The following is an 18,116-nucleotide window of genomic DNA, read 5'->3' as shown; positions in this document are numbered from 1 at the left end:
CATACCACAAATTTAAGTTCTAGCTAACAGTAACAGGCAGAGAACGTCAACACCTTTAAGACATTTCATAAGAATGTTACTTGCACCAAATCCTCTCCTTTCCCCTTCCCGCAGGCTGCATGAGTCAGCTCACTCATGGCAGATGAAGACATACTTCAAAATGAGCCCAAGATTTTTCAACCACACAGAGATGCCTAATCTGCTTGTAGTTTTTTACCTACTTGTGGGCTAATCAATTAAAAAGAAACACTTTTATCTTGAGTCACTGTATTTTAGGGACCTTTTTGAAGAATAATATATCTCCTCACTGTTACAGTTCCCTTGAGGGGTCACCACTTCAAGATATCACAAAGTGACTGACTTACATTTTCAAGTTGCCCACGTATAAATGCCAAGTTGGCCATCTGAAAGCAAATTATAAAGAGCTGTTCAATTCAGAACACTGCAGTTTACACCAACTTAGAAACCTTTAAATGAGACTCTTTCCTGCTTTAATAGAGAAAATGTCACCAGTTAATCTGCTAGCGGCTCAGTACAGCAACAGTGAGAGAAGCCCCGAGCTTATTCTATACATTCTGTTGAAAGCAAATTAAACAGATCCACTCATCAGTGAAGAGAAGAACACTAAGATATCTGTTTCTTTCTGGTCTGAAATTATACGTGACCCCATAAAGGATACAAAAATTAAAACCAAAAGAAAACGTAGAAAACGAAAACCTTCGGGACATCTTGAGAGTCAGGAAGATAAACTAGGAGGAGCACTTCCTCAGCATCCCCCCCTTCCTCATCAATAGCTCAAACTGGTCAGAGGAGTTACCAAGTCATAAGTGTAAGAGATGGCTTTCTTGTTATCACTCTGATACGCAAGGCGAAGAGCATCATGCAAAATTAGTTCCGCTGCTTCTGGCTCATCTTTCATGATGCTCAACTAAAAAGAGAAGACAAAGGAAACGTTATATGAAATGTAAGGAAAGCAGATGTGCATGCTGCTACAGATTAGATACAACACAATACACAGAAGAAAGTCATTAATTCATCATGTATTTATTGCATCCCCACTATGTCCAGGAACCATGCTGACAGAGAAGACAGGGAGAACAGTCTCCTTGCATCTAGGTATGCTTATACAACAAAGCTTGACTAACAGATCAGACAGAAGGAATGTGAGCAATCTTTATTTTTTCCGGAGACAGAGACCAGACTGACTTCACGCCCACAGAGACCTGGCTGCCTCTGCCTCCTGAGTGCTGTGGTTAAAGGTGTGCAGCACCTCGTCTGACGCTGTTTACTTTATGAGGAAGCTTCTTTTCCTCTTCCTTAGATTATAAGGGACCATTATAAGGGCTTTCACCTTCTTTTCCTCTTCCTTAGATTATAAGGGACCATGTAGAACAAGTAGGCTTAATTAAAACTCATGAGGAGAGCAACAAAGAAAAACACTACAGAGTGAACCAGGGATCTCATCTAATGGGAATCAAGGAAGTGTTCAAGAAAATGAGAGTAAAAATGGGTAAGGAGAAGGAGTCAACCAGACAACAAAATGGACAGAAGAATGGCCCCAACAGAGATAAGGAGTGAAGCTCCTACAGACAGGGAAGAAATACAAGGAAGGACAGGTGGAGGGAGAACAGTAAGTCAGAGTCACTGTCACTTCGGTCACTTTCAGTCCTGCAGCCCATGACAGGCTTGTGTTTCCTCAGACACAGGGAGAAGTCGCTCAATGATCAAGAAGACAATACGCTCTGCTTTACATTCTCAAAACATCGCTCCCGGCCGCTGCTCAGAAAAAGAACTGCAGTGGGGCAAGGGAACAGGACCACTGTGACAAGAATGGAGGAGATGGGGTGGAGGGCTCGGAAAGATTGGAGAAGCGTTTTGATTTTGATGGCACTGTGATTATTGCTGTGTAACTGGGGATTATCAACAACGCACTTTAAGAACCACGACGGTTTTTTAGGCTGGTTATTTTTTTCAGGTGTCAAAGCGAAGAGTGTTGAAGAACATATTTAGGAGGGGTCATTTAAGAACAAGCGCTTAGTTCGGAACATGCTAAGTATGAGGTAGCAACACAAGAGAGACAACACGTGAATGGCACACTGCAGTCTGTGAACACAAATTTGGACGTTGATGGCATTAAGTCGATACTGAACCCACTGGAAGAGATGAAACAAACCTGGAGAGAAAATACAAAAGAATGTGGAGAAACAGATTTAGACACAAACCAAGAGACATAAGCAACACTACATTGCATTTTCGAGGCGTCATACAGATACTATGCACAAAATATCACTTCGGCTTGGCTGGTTAAGCTGATTAAAACCACCCCCGCAAAACATCCCCACTTAGAACGTTCGGACAAAAGAGAAATGCGAGGGTGCCATCTCCACCTGCGCTCACGACCGCAGCGGTTTTGCGGCAGGATTCACCGCGGACCGGTCTGGACGTATGCCAGCCTGGCACCTGGGGCCAATCCATCCAGACCTCGGGGGGAGCGGAGAGCGCGCACGCCTCACCTTGGCTCGTTTCAGCAACTGGATGATCTCGGCCTCCACCTCGTCTGTCTCGTCCTCTCCCGACTGCTCCGCCGCCGCTGCGGGCCGCGAGAACCAGGCGAGCGCTGCGAGAAGCGGCTCAGAGGTCACCGGGACCGGCCCGCGCCCCCGCCCGCCCGCCCGGCCCCGCCTGGGAGCGCGCCGCTCACCTGCCAACAGTGGCAGCAGTCCCTGTCCCCGCGCCGGCGTGCCTCGGCTCGGCCGCCCCTCGGCGCCCGGCCCCGTGTCGCCCGCCCGCTCCGGCAGCAGACGCGCGGCGCATCCTCCGCACCGCCGGCCCGCGGCCCGCAGCAGCGTCCGGCCCAGACGCCAGCGCAGCAGCCGGAACATGCCTCCGACGCGTCCTCAGCGCACCACCAGCCGCGACTGGCGCGGGACGCCCCGCCTGGCCGCATGCGCAATGACGTACGCTGACGTCACGCCGCCTCGCCCCGCCTCCCGGCCCGGAGCGCGTGGGAGTTCGCCGCGTCCCGGAGGAGAACGCGGGCTGCGTGCCATGGCGGTCACGCTGCCGGCGGTCGTGGAGGAGCTCCTGAGCGAGATGGCTGCCGCTGTGCGGGACGGCGCGAGAAGTACGGCCCGCGGGCTTTTTATTCTTACCCCGTATGGTTCTGCCTCTAAAGCCTGTGTTCGTTAAGTTGTTTAAACACAGGAATTTGAGTGATAGACGTCAGATTCCGGAGTGCGAGCGGGCCGGGGGGAGGGAGGGGAACGGGGGGGAGGGGGGGGGAACCCCGGGTCCTTGAAGAGATCTTGGGTGCACCCTGGGTATAGACAAGGGCCAGGGATTCGGAATGGCAGAAGCCTAGACAATTTTGAGTTACTCAGAATCTTTTCTCATAATCCGTGATGCAAAGTTTAAAATAATACTCTCCTAAAAATACTCTTCCTATACTTTGTTTAGAAAAATATTATAGAGTCACAAAACCTAAACATCTAGCAGTTGAAAAATACTTTCCCCCTGTGGCCAGCAGAGGGCGCCCTCTGTCTTCAACGAAAAGACCAAACAAGATGATTTTTGTTTGGTCTACAAGACAGCTTGCCTAACATGCATTGAGCCGCCGTGGATCCTCGCCCCGGCATAAGACCAGGCACATGGCTGTAATCTCCGCACTTGGGAAATTGGAGACAAGAGAATCAAAAGTTCAAAGTCAACCTCAGCTACGTAGTGCTAAGCCAGATGGACTACTATAGGAAGACTGTCTCAAGAAGGGGGGGAGGGTCGGGAAGATCCTTTTAGACTGATTAGAAGCACCCTGTCAAAAATGGCACCCCCAAATAATAGTCGAATTAGAGCTCAAAACTGCTACTGTCCATTCATTTCGCTCTGTGAAAGGGTTTGAGTTCCTGCTTTAAAGGGATGAGAAAAATAATGTTTTCATTTTGCTCTTTTACATATGTATAAAAGATTTGATCAACCAGGTAGTCAAACACGTTTTGATTTCAGAAAAGTTGTGGGGGTGTCTGTTGTGAGCTCTTGCTTCCTGGATTCGACCATAAATGTTCGGAGTTTTACAGACCCTCTTGCCCGAACCGGGATGTTAATGAGAATGGGTTGATCCATATGCTGACAACTGAAGAGAGATGTCACTGACATTTGACATCCCTTGGTCAGGATAGAGTCCTGTTTACTTTCAGTGGCGCCGTTTTCTGCTGGTTCGAAATCTTGGCTCTTCCTAATCCCGACTCTTCATTGGTAACCTTGCCGAAGAAAAGTCCAGGTTACATGTGCATGTTGTATGAACTTGTCGGAGCTGAGCCATGTAGGAAGCTATGGTTTCCTTTCCCGTGTAACTTGGTCTCCCTGACTATAACCGTCTTGGCTTTGTATGCTTACTTAAACCCCAAATTTTTTGCCAGTGTTACAAATCTCCACTCAAAATGTTAAGGTTAAAAGGCATTTTGTCAGTTATACTTTCCCTAAAGAAGTCTGTCCAAGAGCCTGCTGACTTGTCTCATGGGAATCGGCTGGTGTGGGAGGGGACTACAGTGATCTTCTTCCCTGTTACAGTCCTGGGAATTCTCTTTACCCACTTTGGTTTTATGTTTCACATAGCCTGAAAATTTCTTTCCTCTCATTTATTCATGTATATATTGTTTCCTGTCTTATCTTAAAGTACAGTACTTCAGTAGGTTCCTGAAGGAGGTATGAACTGGATCTTTGACGCTTTCAATGTCTGAAAAAGGTTTTTCTAGTCTCACTTCATTGGAAGGTATTAAATTACATGTAAGAAAGAACATTTCTTCATCTGAAAGCATCATTCCATAACAGTCTAGCATTTTGCATCTAGCATTGTTCCTGAATTTTGTCTGTGGCCTTTATTTCCTCTGGGTGTTGCAGTCCTCTGTAGGCACCCATGGAGGACTGATGGTGAATAGCACTGATGTATGTTCCTTTTCTAAGATCACGTGTAACCGCACTCACCTTCCTCTCTACTTTATCATGCTTTAAACCAACTCGAGATTACTCACAAAAGTTGGCCTCCGCAGCGCCAGTGCTGTAGGTAGATGTTAGCCCGTGTTGCTTAGAGGAGAATGACCAAAGAGTGACATGGGAGGCTCGGGGGTTTGGGGTGTTGGGAGTGCTGGTGTCTGTTTCCTTTTGTTTGGTCTCTCTGTAGCCCAGGCTGGCCTCAAGTTCAGTGTTCATGCCTAAGCCTTCTGAGTTTCAGTTACAGGTGTGTATCTGGCTTTTCAATTTCTTTTTTAAAATTTTGTGTGTCTGGGTGTTTTGCCTGAATGTGTATCTGTGTATCATGTGAGTGCAGTGCCCTCAGAGGCCAGAAGATGACATCAGATCCTGTTGGACTGGACTGTGAGGGAGCTGGGGTGTGAACCCTTGCTCCTCTCTGGTTTTAACTGCTGAGCCCTCTCTCCATACCCTCAATCTTTACCTCGTGTTAATCCATGGATGTTGATCCCATGGGTGTGGAGAGCCAGTTATATCTTGTTTATGGCCTTGATTCTCAATCTTCTGATACGATTTTGTTCATTTTATTTTTATGTGTATGTGTGTCTGCATGTGTCCATGTATTATATGTGAGGAAGCCCCCAGAGGCCGGAAGAGGGTGTGGGATCTGTGGAGCTGGCAGTACAGGCAGGTAAGAGCCACCCAGTATGGGTGCTGCAAAGCAACTCCAGCCGGCTTTGAGAGCTACAAGCTCTCTTAATGGATGAGCCATCTTGTAGCAGGAGCTGCGGGCTGTGTTCCTGCCGCCCCAGCTCCTGATAGCCTGGCTAGCTTATGCCCCAAAATAACAACACACAAACTGTATTCTTTTAAACACTGCTTGGCCCATTAGCTTTAGCCCTTACTGGCTAATTCTCATATCCCATCAACCCATTTCTAATAATCTGTGTAGCACCAGTCTTACCGGGAAAGATTCAGCATGTCTGACCTGGCAGCTTGCTTCATCACGTCTGCCCTGGCGATGAGCTGCATGGCGGCTGGCTCTGAGAGGAGCTGCCCTGCATCTGAGCTCACTTCCTCTTCCTCCCAGCATTCTGTTCTGTTTACTCCACCCACCTATGTTCTAACCTATGAGGGCCAAGCAGTTTTTTTATTAATTAACCAATGACTTTCCTCCATCACCATCTCTTCAGCCCCTGGTTTCGTTCACCACTCCATCCTGCAGGTACTCTTGATGGACTTGATAGATGCTTTTTTTCTTTCTAGTCTTCCTATCACTAGGTTATGAAATGTCCTTTACTGTCCCCCTGCTTCTTGGGAACTTCCTTCAACTGTATCTTCTAGATTTTCTATGAGGTTTGAATTTCTGATGTTATATTTAATTCATACTGTTGCACTGAAAATGACATTGTCCCCATGCCTTGTTTCACTGCATTAGCTGGTTTGTTCTGATATTAGTAATAGGCGGTGGAACCTTCCCTCTGGCCAGTGTTTCCTCTCGGCAGATTCTTTCCTTATTTCTGTTCTCCTTTTACTTTGTAGTGGTAATGCTTGTCACGTTTTAGAGGAGAAGACCCAAGCAAGGACTGATCGGTGATGGAGGTCACTGTAGTTTTCACTGGGTTCTTAGCTGGAGCATCCATTCCAGTGCTGTCTCCTGTTGGCTTGCTCAGATTCCCCAGACTCTGGCCCAGAAGGTGATACCTGGGAGAATAGCCCAGTGGCAGAGGGAAGAAGAGAAGGGTTGACTGCTTATCTTACAAGAGCCCTGATGGGAGGGGAGCAGCAAGTCCCTGTTTTGGGTGTTTTCTCCTAGCCTCGAAATCCTCTATTAGAGCCTCTCTTGAGAGTCAGTGGTCATCTGCCAGAGTGAGGGAGCAACAGCCACCTACAGCTAAAAGCGAACTGGGGTTGATCTTTCTTTCTATGTTGTTGTTGTTGTTGTTGTTATTACTATTATGAAACAGTCTATGTAGTCCTGGGTATTCTTGAACTCAATCTGTAGACCAGGCTGGCCTTGAGCTCACAGAGATCTGCTTGCCTCTGTGCTGAGATTAAAGGTGTGCACCATCATACCCAGCAGAACTGATCCTTCTTAGACCACTTTCAGAGAATCTTATTTTAGAGTTCCTGCCTGATACCATCTCCAAAGATCACTAGTGTCATGAGTTTTTGAGGTTTCTTGTGAGGGGGCTTGTGGAGGAGGGTAGTAGGTTCTGGAATATGTGTCACACTTTTGCTTGGCTCTCCCTACTGCTAGCTTCAGATTCAATTGCTAGGGTCTGGGATGTTATATTCCACTTTTGTATCAATTTCCAGTGTATTTTAGCTGTTGTTTTCCCCTACCTTTCTCATCCTTGGGAACTAATGATTTTTTTAAAATAAGTAAATAAATCCTTTTATTATTTCAGTGGGGTTTGGGAAAGGAGTAGAATTGGCTACAAGGTTCTGTTTACATATTATGTGGTGATTAGTTATAGTGGTTGTAAGAGCTTCATGTTGGTACCTACTATTCTAATGATTCGCTCTTCCATTTTACAGTTTCTGATGAACATCTCTCATCGTAAGTACATACTCTTGTTTGATTTTTTAAAAGTTACCATGTTTTAAGACTCAAATCCTTTCATTATGTTTCTTGGTTTTTAAAAAATAGGAAAAGGGCTGGAGACATGGCTTGCTGCTATTCCAAAAGACTGAAGTTCCATTTAGAAGATGCACCTCCACCTATAACTCCAGCTCTAGGAGATCCAATGTCCTCTTCTGGCCTCTGTGGGCACAGCAAACACATGGCACACAGACTTGCCTGTAGGCAAAACTCCCCCACACGTACATTTTTTTAAACATTAAAATAAAATAGACATGGTGGCACACTTGTAATCCCAGCACTTGGAAGGTAGATGACATGAGGACCAGAGGGGGGCTTCAAGGTCATCCTCAGCTACACCAGAAGTTTGAAGTCATCCTGACCTATGCAGGACCTTGTCTCAAAACAAAAACAAAGAAAACTAAAGATCTGGAGAGCTGCCTCAGTGGTTAAATACAACTGGTTTAGTTCTCAGCACTCACAGCAGAAGGTTCACAAAGCCTCATACCCATCCCCCTTCTCGCCTCCATGGGCTCCTGTACACACAGTGCACCCACATATACTCAGACACATGCACTTCACATAAAATAAAGCAAATAAGTCTTTTTAAATAAGCGAATAAGTAGAAAATAGACAAATAATAAAAGAATGCAAATAAGCAAAAACTTTTAGGAAAAATGATAAATATTACTAATTATATTAATAATAATAAAGATAATTTTTTCTATAAAACTAGCAACTACAGAACAAAATGTTGACAAAATACAGAGAAGGGGACATGTAACCCCTTGCTGGTAGAGACAGTAGAAGGTAACCTAGTGTCTTGTTACCTTTCTACTGCTGTGACAAACCATCATGACCAAGGCAACTTATAAAAGAAAGCATTTAACTGGGGGCTGTGTATACTTTCAGAGAATGAGTCCCTGCCCATCAGGGTAGGGAGATGGCAGCAGGCAGGGAGACACGCACGATGCTGGAGATAGCTGAGAGCTTGCATCTGACACACAAGCACAAGGCAGGGAGAAAGAGCTAATTGGGAATGGCACTGGGAAACAAAAGTCCGCCCCAAGTGACACAGCTCCTCCAACGAGGCCACACCTCCTGATCCTTCCCAAACAGTTCCACCAACTGTGGCTCAAGCAGTTCAGGTCTATGAAATGATGAGAGCCATTCTCAATTCAAACCACCACACCTGGCAATCTGCAGTACAGCTTTCAAACATACGTGTTCTTTGACGGGGATATTCCACTTATAAGAACATTTCCCAAGAAAGTAACTGTGTCGTTCCTAAAGATCTTACAATGAGCAGATTCACCTAGTGCTGAATATGGCAACAGAACAACCTGGAAACCATCTACTCAAAACTAGTTTAGCTAGACTAAAAATAATTCATTTTTACAGTAGAGTTTTTTTATAGCCATCAAAAGTAAAGGAAGAAATATGTATAGTGTTTGAGAGATGTTCGCAGAAATCATAAAGTAGACAAAGCCATTTTAAAATAATTGAAGTTAGCTATGGTTATCTCTGATTAAGAGGCTCTTTTATTTAGTTAATTAAATAAATATTCAATTTTGGTATAAAAAATTCAAGTGTTCCTTCTCAATTCTTCCTAGTAATTTTGTGTGTGAGACTAATTTATGGGAAAATGAAGTAATATACCTGTTACATTTTAAACTTGATAAGCAATGCGTATGTGCATAGATACATATACACATGTGTTTATACACAGTCATTCCATGAATAATAACATACAAAACACATTAACAGGAAAGAAACCAATAATTAGCATAAGGTCTGCTGCAGATGTAGTCCAGAGGTGGAGTGTGTTCTGAGCATGTATGAGTGCCAGGGTGGAGAGAAAGGAGGGGCTCTGACAGAGGGGAGGGAGGAAGAGAAAAAGCAAGTGCTTGCCCGAGGGATGAAAAGGGAAGACGTGTTTGGGTGTTTTGTTTGCATGATTATCTGTGTACCACATGCATGCAGTGCCCATGGAGGCTAGAGACAGGCATTGGATCTCTTGAAACTGGAGTTACAGATGGGTGTGAGCTGCAATGTGGGTCCTAAGAATCAAATCCAGGTCCTCTGGAGGAGCAACCAGTGCTCATAACTGAGCCATCTCTCCAGCCCAAGTCCATGGGTTTTATTAATATTTTTCCAAATTAAAATTAGGGTTTTTTTTTGTTTGTTTTGTTTTTTGCTTTTTCGAGACAGGGTTTCTCTGTGGCTTTGGAGCCTGTCCTGGAACTAGCTCTTGTAGACCAGGCTGGTCTCGAACTCACAGAGATCCGCCTGCCTCTGCCTCCCAAGTGCTGGGATTAAAGGCGTGCACCACCACCGCCCGGCTAAAATTAGTTTTTTATTTAAAGTCTGAGGATTGGGCAGGGGAGGCAGGTCAGTTGTAAACTGCTTGTTAAGCACAGGCGCCTGAGCACAAGCCCAGCCCCCCCAAAAGCCAGCTGTGCCGGCTGTGCTCCTAATCCCAGCACTAGCCTCCTGGCAAGTTACAGGCCAGTTAGCAGCCATCCCTAAGAGGATGGCCTTGAGGAACAGCACACTCAGGAGGGTGCAGAGACAGAGGGAGAGCTCAGCAGCACAGCGCTTGCCTACCATGTATGAGGCCTTGGCTTCTGTTTCAGCACCACCATCAAAAAGAGATAGGAGAGTGATCCTCCATGTCTCAGGATCGACCCTTCTAACCCAGTGTCCTTGTATTCCCTAGGCTGAAGTTTGTGTTTGGGTCATCGGCCATCCAGGCCTTGGATTTAGTTGATCGAGAGTCTGTCACTTTAATCTCATCACCCAGTGGAAGACGTGTTTACCAGGTAAAAGTCTAGAGGTGGGGATAATCCAAACAGACACCCTTAGGGCATAAATCTCTTCACAATCTGTGTGGAAGCTGATGAGCAACATAAAGTATGGACATCCTGGACCATTAAAAGGCTTTGACCCAACTTAGTAAAGTTAACATAATCATAATTTAAGATTTGTATTTATTTTAAATTGACAAAACCATACATTTATGACATACAAAATGTCTTGATATATGATCCTTTATGAGATAACTTCATGCTATTGACATATCCAACTATCTCAAACTATCTTACATGCCTACTTCCTTTGTGATGAGAACACTTAAAGCCATTCTCTTAGACATGTTCAAGTCTGCAATACATTGTTAATGTATTCAGTAAATCTCCTGAGTTTGTCTCCTTCTTCAACTATTTCCCTAATCTCTCCTCCACTCCTAAAATGCTGGGTCACCACCATTCTGCTTTTTGCTTCTATAAGCTGGATTATTTTGGATTCCACATAAAGCTCATGTAGTATTTGATCTTTCTACACAAGGCTTGTTGCACTTAAAAAAAGTATCTCCAGGCATTTTAGAAATTAAAGATAAATATGACTTGATGCTGCTCAGTAGCACTGTGTTAAACTAACAATGGTGTGGACAGGCTCTTTTCTCAAGTATTACCAACCTCTGCTCTCGTGTTGATAATAGGGGCAAGCGTGCATACACATGGTTATTGACATGTTCATCCTGTTCATAATCTCATGTTTATAGGAAAAAAATAAAATGCTTCTTGCGGTTATTCCATATGTACAGATTCATTTTGTCTGCACTGATCTTTCTAAACTGTTGTCAGAAGTATTTATAATGAGTCAGACTCCTAAGTCTCTGTGGTCCTGAGTTTGCCCCTTAGGGCTTACAATAGATCTGCGCTGTGACAGCCTCTTACCATACTCTTATCACTTTCATGCTATTGATAATTGTCAACAGAAGCAAAGCCGAGTATTTCTTTTGCAGGAAACTGAAATGCAGAGGGTAAAGTAACAGTCAGTCTGGCTACCTCACACTGCCAGACTCTGACGTGAGACTAGAAAAACTATTATAAACAGTAGGCCGGCATAACCACCTGCACCCAGGCTAGCTTCACGAGACTGTGGTAAATGTGGCTACAGTTGAGGGAGGGGCCTCTTATGCACAACATGGAAATGCTGGCAGTGGTGAGCCAAGTTTGTGTGTGGCTCAGAAGGGTTAAGACAGACACCATCCGTGGGTAGGGACATTTTTTTCATTGTTTGAATTCTATCTTCTAGTGAACGTCTCAGAGCTGAGACCAAGTCGGCAGCTCTTAATTCTTAGAGAATGATTTGAACAAAGCCTGCTCTGGCAAATGCATGTGTCCACTTACGGATCAACTTGCCATTCCACACTGTAGCGGACCTTAATTGACCGAGAAGGTCGTCGTGTGTTTCTTTATTAACAAAATGGAGTGGTGGATATATTTACAATCTTTGGATAAAACTTTTCTACTCAAAGGGGATTTTCTCACTGTGGGTTTATAGATGAATAATAGTTGGAGCCACTGAGTTTGTTTCTTGTGTTATCTTTTTGTATTTTATATACAAAAAGGACCCTTCCAGTCTCATAGAATTTTGGTTCCAAGGCTGCAGAGACAGTTCAGCTGTCCTCCTGCAGAGGATCTGGGTTCAGTCCCATCACACACATGGCAACTCACAACTGCCTGTAACTCTAGTTCTGGGGATCCGGTGTGTCTTCTGACCTCTGTGGGCACCAGCCATGCACATGTTACAGAACACATAGGCGAGTCTGACACTCCTACATATAAAATAAAAATAATATAAATCTTTTTTTGTTTGTTTTTTGAGACAGGGTTTCTCTGTGTGGCCGTGGCTGTCTTGGGACTCACTCTGTAGACCAGGCTGGTCTCAGAGATTCACCTTCCTGTACCTATCAAGTACTGGGATTAAAGGCATGTGCCCCCACCACCTAGCCTTATAAATCTTTGTATTAAGTTTCAAGTTAAAAGACTTTTTTTGGTCTCAGCTCCATTATCAGCTGACCAGAATAGGCAGACCTCTAACTGTCCTTCAATTATGTGATCTGGCTACGAGCTAAAATTTTAAACGTCTTGTTTAAAACAATTTGAATTATTTTTGTCAATATGACTTTCTTAATGGTTGTCCATAATATCCTTTATTATGTTGCTCTGTCTTTAAAAATAGACTCCTAGCTATGTAGCTGTCAGCTTCAGCTTTGACTTGAGTTGAATGAGTCTAGAACTCTCAGACAGACATCACATCAATCCTATGGTACGTTGTGCAGTCATACAGTAAGACTCAGAGTTCATTCCTCAGCTCTGTAAGGGATAGAAGTTGAAGCAGATGCTGCCTTGGTGTCCAACTAGTAAGCTTTCCGTGAGTCAACCTTTCCTCTGCAGGTCGGCCCAGATACTTTGACTATCCTCAGGTGTGATGTGTGATTGTTTCGAAGTCATTGTTTTGTTGCTATCACCTGAGCTGCCTTTTAGACACTTTCAGCTCACTGAGGAAGAACAAGGTCGTATGACTTACTGCGCATCCACAGGAGGCAACTGTAGTGACTCCTAAAACATCTGCACTCGGGGATCCCAGTTCCGAAGCATCCCTCTCGGAGGACACTGGAGAACATGGCATACTACAGTCTTTAACATTTCTGCTCAGCTACTCACATTCTGTGAGCTACCACAGCTCACACAGCCAGTCTGCATCAGGACAGGAACGGTAAACCCTTTTCGAGAAATAGACAGCAAACACAGGAAACAATAAATGCAGCTTCCCAAATGCAGTAGCTACAGGGCCTGAGGTGGTTATAAGGTGTGCTCTGACTGAATGATGATGGGGTCACTCAGACTTCCTGCCAGGGAGACTCCTGAGCGTCCAGTCCTGGTCTTGAGTGTGTTCTTTCCTGTTTACTTTTAAAACTCTCCATGCAGGGATGGGGAAAGGAGGGGTGAGTGGGGGCACATTCCAGCCTATGCTGTGAGTGGAAGAACTCAGAGCAGTTCCGGTAAGAGAGGGTCCTTCTTCCACTGAAGAGTGAAGACACTAAATTAAATTACCCCTAAGGTCAATTTCCAGTTCTAAACATTTCTAACTCAGATTTTTGCCCGATTGTTGGGTTCATTCGTTGTCAACTGCTAGATAAGGAAGAAGCAAATTAAAGCACTTACCGTCTTTAGAGTTTTTACTGCCCCGGGAATTTGGCCAGTTTACTTTGAATCTCAGGCAGCCTTTTGAAAGCATAAGGCAAGGGGACCTCTGTAGAATTTATCCCTATCCCTAAATCACCAGGCTTTGGTTCAACATAATCCAGGAAGCGTTCTGATAGATCCAGGACCTGGAGAGTCCTGGAGGCTTTGCCTGTTGAGTCTAAATCTAGAGAGAAAAGAAGGAACATTAAAGGTATATTCTTTGGTAGTCTGGAGAGCCGATGTCTACCATGTCAGTGCTAAATGTAGGTGAGTTTTCTTGAGGGTGAGGTGGAAAGCAGTTGGCTTTAAAGTCCGTTCATTCTTTCTAGACTCACTAGGGAAACTATTGGTGCTCAGCGCTGTTGGTGTCACGTTCATAAGACAGCAAACCTCGGAATAGGAAGTGTGTAAGGTTTAGTTTTTAATACCTGATTTAAACTATGTCTAGGTATGGTAGAAAGACATTCCTAGTCATCTCAAATCCCTCACAGAATTCTGCTTAGTCAACAAATTACCAGAAAAGCTGTATCATATTAAGCACTAACAGACAAACAAGCACAGCACTTGAACCTATTATTTCTTCTAATTAAGGCCTTACCTGTTACTTGTTCTCAGGTTGGGGCAGAGGATCCTGGGAATGCTTATATTATAATCTTAACAAATCCTGACTTTTTCATTTAGATTGCCGTTTTAAAGCCTAAATTTAATTTGAAAGCCTTGTGGCAAATTCAGATATGACAATCTACTGTAGAGTAATTGAAATGTCTTTACTTCCCTTTGATGGTGATGATCTACTTCATTTGGGAGCTAACTCGGATGTAGCCTGTGTTAACTGGTGTTCATCACTATAATGAGTATCTGGCATAAGTCACAGTGAAGGAGAATGGGTTTCTATGGCTACTAGTTTCAGAGGTTTCCATCCACAGCTGCTGGGCCCTGTTGTACTGGCCTAGGGCAGCAGAGTATGTTACCGTATATTATCACAGGAACAGGAGGCTGAGAAGGCCTCTTCACCTGGCAGCCAGGAAGCAAAGACAGGAAGGTTGGGATCCTAGGATCTCTTGCAGTGGCATGCCCTTAGCAGCCTAACCCGGTCTAACTGTGCCCTGCCTCCTAAAGGTTCTACCATTTCCCATACGCACCAGGAGATAGCAATCGAGCTTTTAACACATGTGCCTTTGGGGGACATTCAAAATCCAAACCATAGCAAGCTGCCAACAGGAAATGCTTAGCTACTTGGTGGTAGAGTGGTTTCTCCACAAACTGGTCCAATCACACCACAAGCAAATCTTGTTTTCCTTTTACGTTTCTTTTGTGTTCCTTTTGATTGTCACCAAGAGTATTTGTTGTACTGGGCCTCTCACCAACACCCACGTCTGTGTCCTTCTTCCATCCCACTGGATGAGCAGGCAGATCTGAACTTGCCTCCTTTCCTGAGACCTCCATCCTGAGCTGCTGAGTCACCCCTCTCCCCTCTCACACCCTTTCTTCTTCCTTCACCTGAGAGCCGCTGTGTTCCTGACTCCCGTGCACTCTGCCCCTTTCCACTCTCTGGGAAGGTAACAGCAGCGTTAGAAACGTCCATGCATGCAGCCTCGTACTACTGGCCCCGCAGTAAAATGCACACGAGCTTTTCTCCAGTCCTATTTAGTCCCTACAGGCTGAGACCTGCGCATCACAGAGAACAAGAGGCTGTGTGGAAGGCTGAATTAGACTGAAACTCTTCCGCCGCCTGAAGTCCTAGAGTGCTGGAGAGAGAAGAGTTTGTACACCGCAGAAAGAAAACTTGTGTTTTCCCTTTTGTATAAACTTCACTGCAGTTCTTCACAGTGATGTCCATCAGCAACTCTCGGGCACTGAATGGATCATCAGGAACCTGTACCAGGAGCAAACTTTCTAACCCTGTCCGTCCTCTTCTTCCCAGGTAGTTGGGAGTTCTGGCAAAACATACACATGTCTGGCTTCCTGTCATTACTGTTCATGTCCAGCGTTTACCTTCTCAGTGCTACGAAAGAGTGACAGTCTGCTGGTGAGAATGGGCTCTTGGGCCGGAGAGACGGCTTAGAGGTTAAGAGCAGTTCCCAGGACCACACGGTGGCTCGCAACCTTCTTCTAGTCTGTAGGGATGCATGCATACAGAACACTGAATATATAATAAACAAAACTTTAAAAAAAAATGGGCTCTTGCCACCGCACCCAAGTTGGGAGAGAAAAGGCCAGCGTCATTTCAGACTTTAAGTGCTACATACATTTTTGGGGAAGGGGTTCCATTTTTGGTACTTCACCAGATTCCTGTTTGTTGTTTGTTTTTTTAAGGTTGTAGAGGAAGTTGTGGGGACAGTAAGGTAATCCTGGAAATGAGTGCTGGGGAAGTAGACAGCCCAGTAAAGAGAGAACTAAATAAAAGGTGCGCACACCTCACCCCACTGCTTGTAAAGATGGCTCTGGCCTCACATTCATCCTCTGGAGCAGGAGCACCTCCATCTACATCTCTGCATCTTTGTGAGTCCACAGAGTCTAGACATCGAGTAAGGACAGCATGTCTGCATACTGCTTGTTCCAAAGGGAAAGAGATGCACTGCCCTCCTCTGCTAAGAGAAGGTGGTTAGTCCTTATTCTGGCCAAAGTAGCGAACAGTCAGGTTCGCCTCATTTCTTCCCTTTTTTATTTTTTAAAGATTTTTTTTATAATGATTATTTTTATTTTCTTTGCATTGGTGTTTTGCCTGCATGTATGTCTGTGTCAGGATGTCAAATCACAGTTGTGAGCTACCATGTGGGTGCTCAGAATTTAACCCCGGTCCTCTGGAAGAACAGTCAGTGCTCTTAACCACTGAGCCGTCTCTCAAGCCCCCACCCCCTTTCTTTTTTTTATACCATTAACAACTAAACATCTTGAGAGTTTGGTGCCAAATTGAGCATCTCCATTCATACACCCCACTAGCCATGAATGTGGTATATTTCACCTGTATAATGATAGGATTGAACCATGGTCCTCTCAGGATCCAATGCTGTGTTCTATGACACAGGTCTAATAGGGTCATCTCCACACATTTGTGTGTATGTGAGAATTTTCCCTATGCTCCTTCCCCACCCCACTCCGCATGCTCTTTACAATGAAGTTTGAACCTGCTGGGTAGCTATCAGATTTGCATGAGCTCCCGTGTGAGGAACGCCAAGCAGTATAGTGCCTCAAGGACTGTCAGCCGCGCTGTAACTACACGCTGAAGGCGAGGACGAAGCCAACTGAAAGCATGGCAAAGTTTCACTCTCCTCCTTGCATGTGATAGTGAGAGGTTTGATTAGACTGGTCAGGCATGATCCTGCTTGTTCCTAACAAGTCTGTGTTTTGTATTCCAGTGTAAGCATCTCCTGGCGATTTATCTTAGTCAGGTTATGAGAAACTGCCAGCAGCTCTGTGTGTCAGACAAGCAACTGACGGACCTGCTATTGATGGAGAAGACACAAGAGGCATAAAAGGTGCAGGAGCCTATCAGGAAACTCATTCAACATTTCATGGTTCTCAAGGTGGAGAAATAAGACACGCTTCCTGACTTGTTACTGTCACTTTGCCCTCATAGGCTGCAGGATGGGCTTTGGATTGGCACTGTAGGTTGCAGAGGGTTCGTGTGTGGTTAAGAGCCCTGTATGATCTTAAGAACCAGCCTCTGAATCTCACAAGTAGAAATGTCCCTGGGTACAATTCAGTATTGTTGGCTCAAATAAAGCCCGATACCATGTTGTGTCTGCAGCTAGCTCATGTTACTAAAGTGCTAGTGACTGTAAAGGCGGGATGGTGGACCAAACTGAACAGGAGCAAGCGTAAATGAGAACATTAATCCTCACGGAAGGACGAGAGCAGACATGCAGCTAAATGTCAGCAAGTGTGAGAAGATGAGGGCTCCTCTGCTACGCTCATCTGTGTGGAGAACAGGGAGAGCTGGGTTTGCTCTGAGCATTTCTAGGCTTTTATAGCATAAGGAACATACTAAAGCTCTGGAAGGAAACTAGATCCTCCTAGGAATTTCACATGGAAAGAAAGACAAAGTAGGTTCCAGGAGTGGTATTGGAGAGAAGAGATGAGACAGACCCAGAGAGAGTAGAGGAACTATGAGAAAATAACCACAAAGAGGAAACAGATTGTAGCCCGGGAAAAGGACTTAAGAGGTTAAGCCACGGCAGCCAGAAGGTCCTAAAGGGTTGGGAATTCCCTGCCTCTCTAAGCGCTCATCCTTTTAAGAACTGAAGAAGTAGGCAGATGGAATAAGTGACTTCATAGCCTAGGGACACCCCCCCCCGTATTGTTGTGCCCCCAAACACAAGCTGTTAGTGAACAGCTGCTGGATAAAAAGGCAAACACATGTTGCAGTTAGAGAACCAGAGGGTTGGCTGAGCATTATGTTGAGTTGTAGCAAAGAAAAAGTCAAGATTTCTTTACTAGTCGAGAGCCCTGGACTCAGTATGAGCTTCCTCTTTCGGCAGCCTTCAGGGTTAGTGCAGACAGCACACTATGTACAGCAAGCCAGTGCAGGGCCT

The 18,116-nt window shown here is 45.0% G+C and overlaps 2 protein-coding genes across 4 annotated transcripts in view; one reads left to right on the top strand and one right to left on the bottom strand.

Moving 5' to 3' along the window:
- Positions 1–2,932, bottom strand: part of Ttc19 (tetratricopeptide repeat domain 19) — a 73,179-nt gene extending 70,247 nt beyond the window's left edge. For 2 of the 3 annotated variants that reach the window (XM_057775729.1, XM_057775727.1), the window contains exons 1-4: positions 2,702–2,932; positions 2,514–2,617; positions 818–928; positions 366–404 (exon numbers count right to left, since the gene is read on the bottom strand). In XM_057775729.1, coding sequence (XP_057631712.1) covers positions 366–404; positions 818–928; positions 2,514–2,617; positions 2,702–2,882 — 435 coding nt within the window. In that variant the 5' untranslated portion in view covers positions 2,883–2,932. The remainder of the gene's footprint in view (positions 1–365; positions 405–817; positions 929–2,513; positions 2,618–2,701) is intronic. The other variant, XM_057775728.1, reaches the window with a different exon arrangement.
- A 40-nt stretch (positions 2,933–2,972) lies between these two features.
- Positions 2,973–17,317, top strand: Zswim7 (zinc finger SWIM-type containing 7). The gene is made up of 5 exons (XM_057775735.1): positions 2,973–3,124; positions 7,504–7,525; positions 10,266–10,368; positions 15,506–15,610; positions 16,941–17,317. The coding sequence occupies exons 1-5, from the start codon at positions 3,049–3,051 to the stop codon at positions 17,055–17,057; spliced, it is 423 nt and encodes a 140-aa protein (XP_057631718.1). The 5' UTR covers positions 2,973–3,048; the 3' UTR covers positions 17,058–17,317.
- Positions 17,318–18,116: the final 799 nt, after the last annotated feature.

The sequence above is a fragment of the Chionomys nivalis genome, chromosome 7 (assembly GCF_950005125.1).
Source record: "Chionomys nivalis chromosome 7, mChiNiv1.1, whole genome shotgun sequence".
Classification (NCBI taxonomy): Eukaryota; Metazoa; Chordata; class Mammalia; order Rodentia; family Cricetidae; genus Chionomys; species Chionomys nivalis.
Note: the sequence above shows the minus strand (reverse complement) of the source record. Positions and strands in the feature narration are given on the sequence as shown.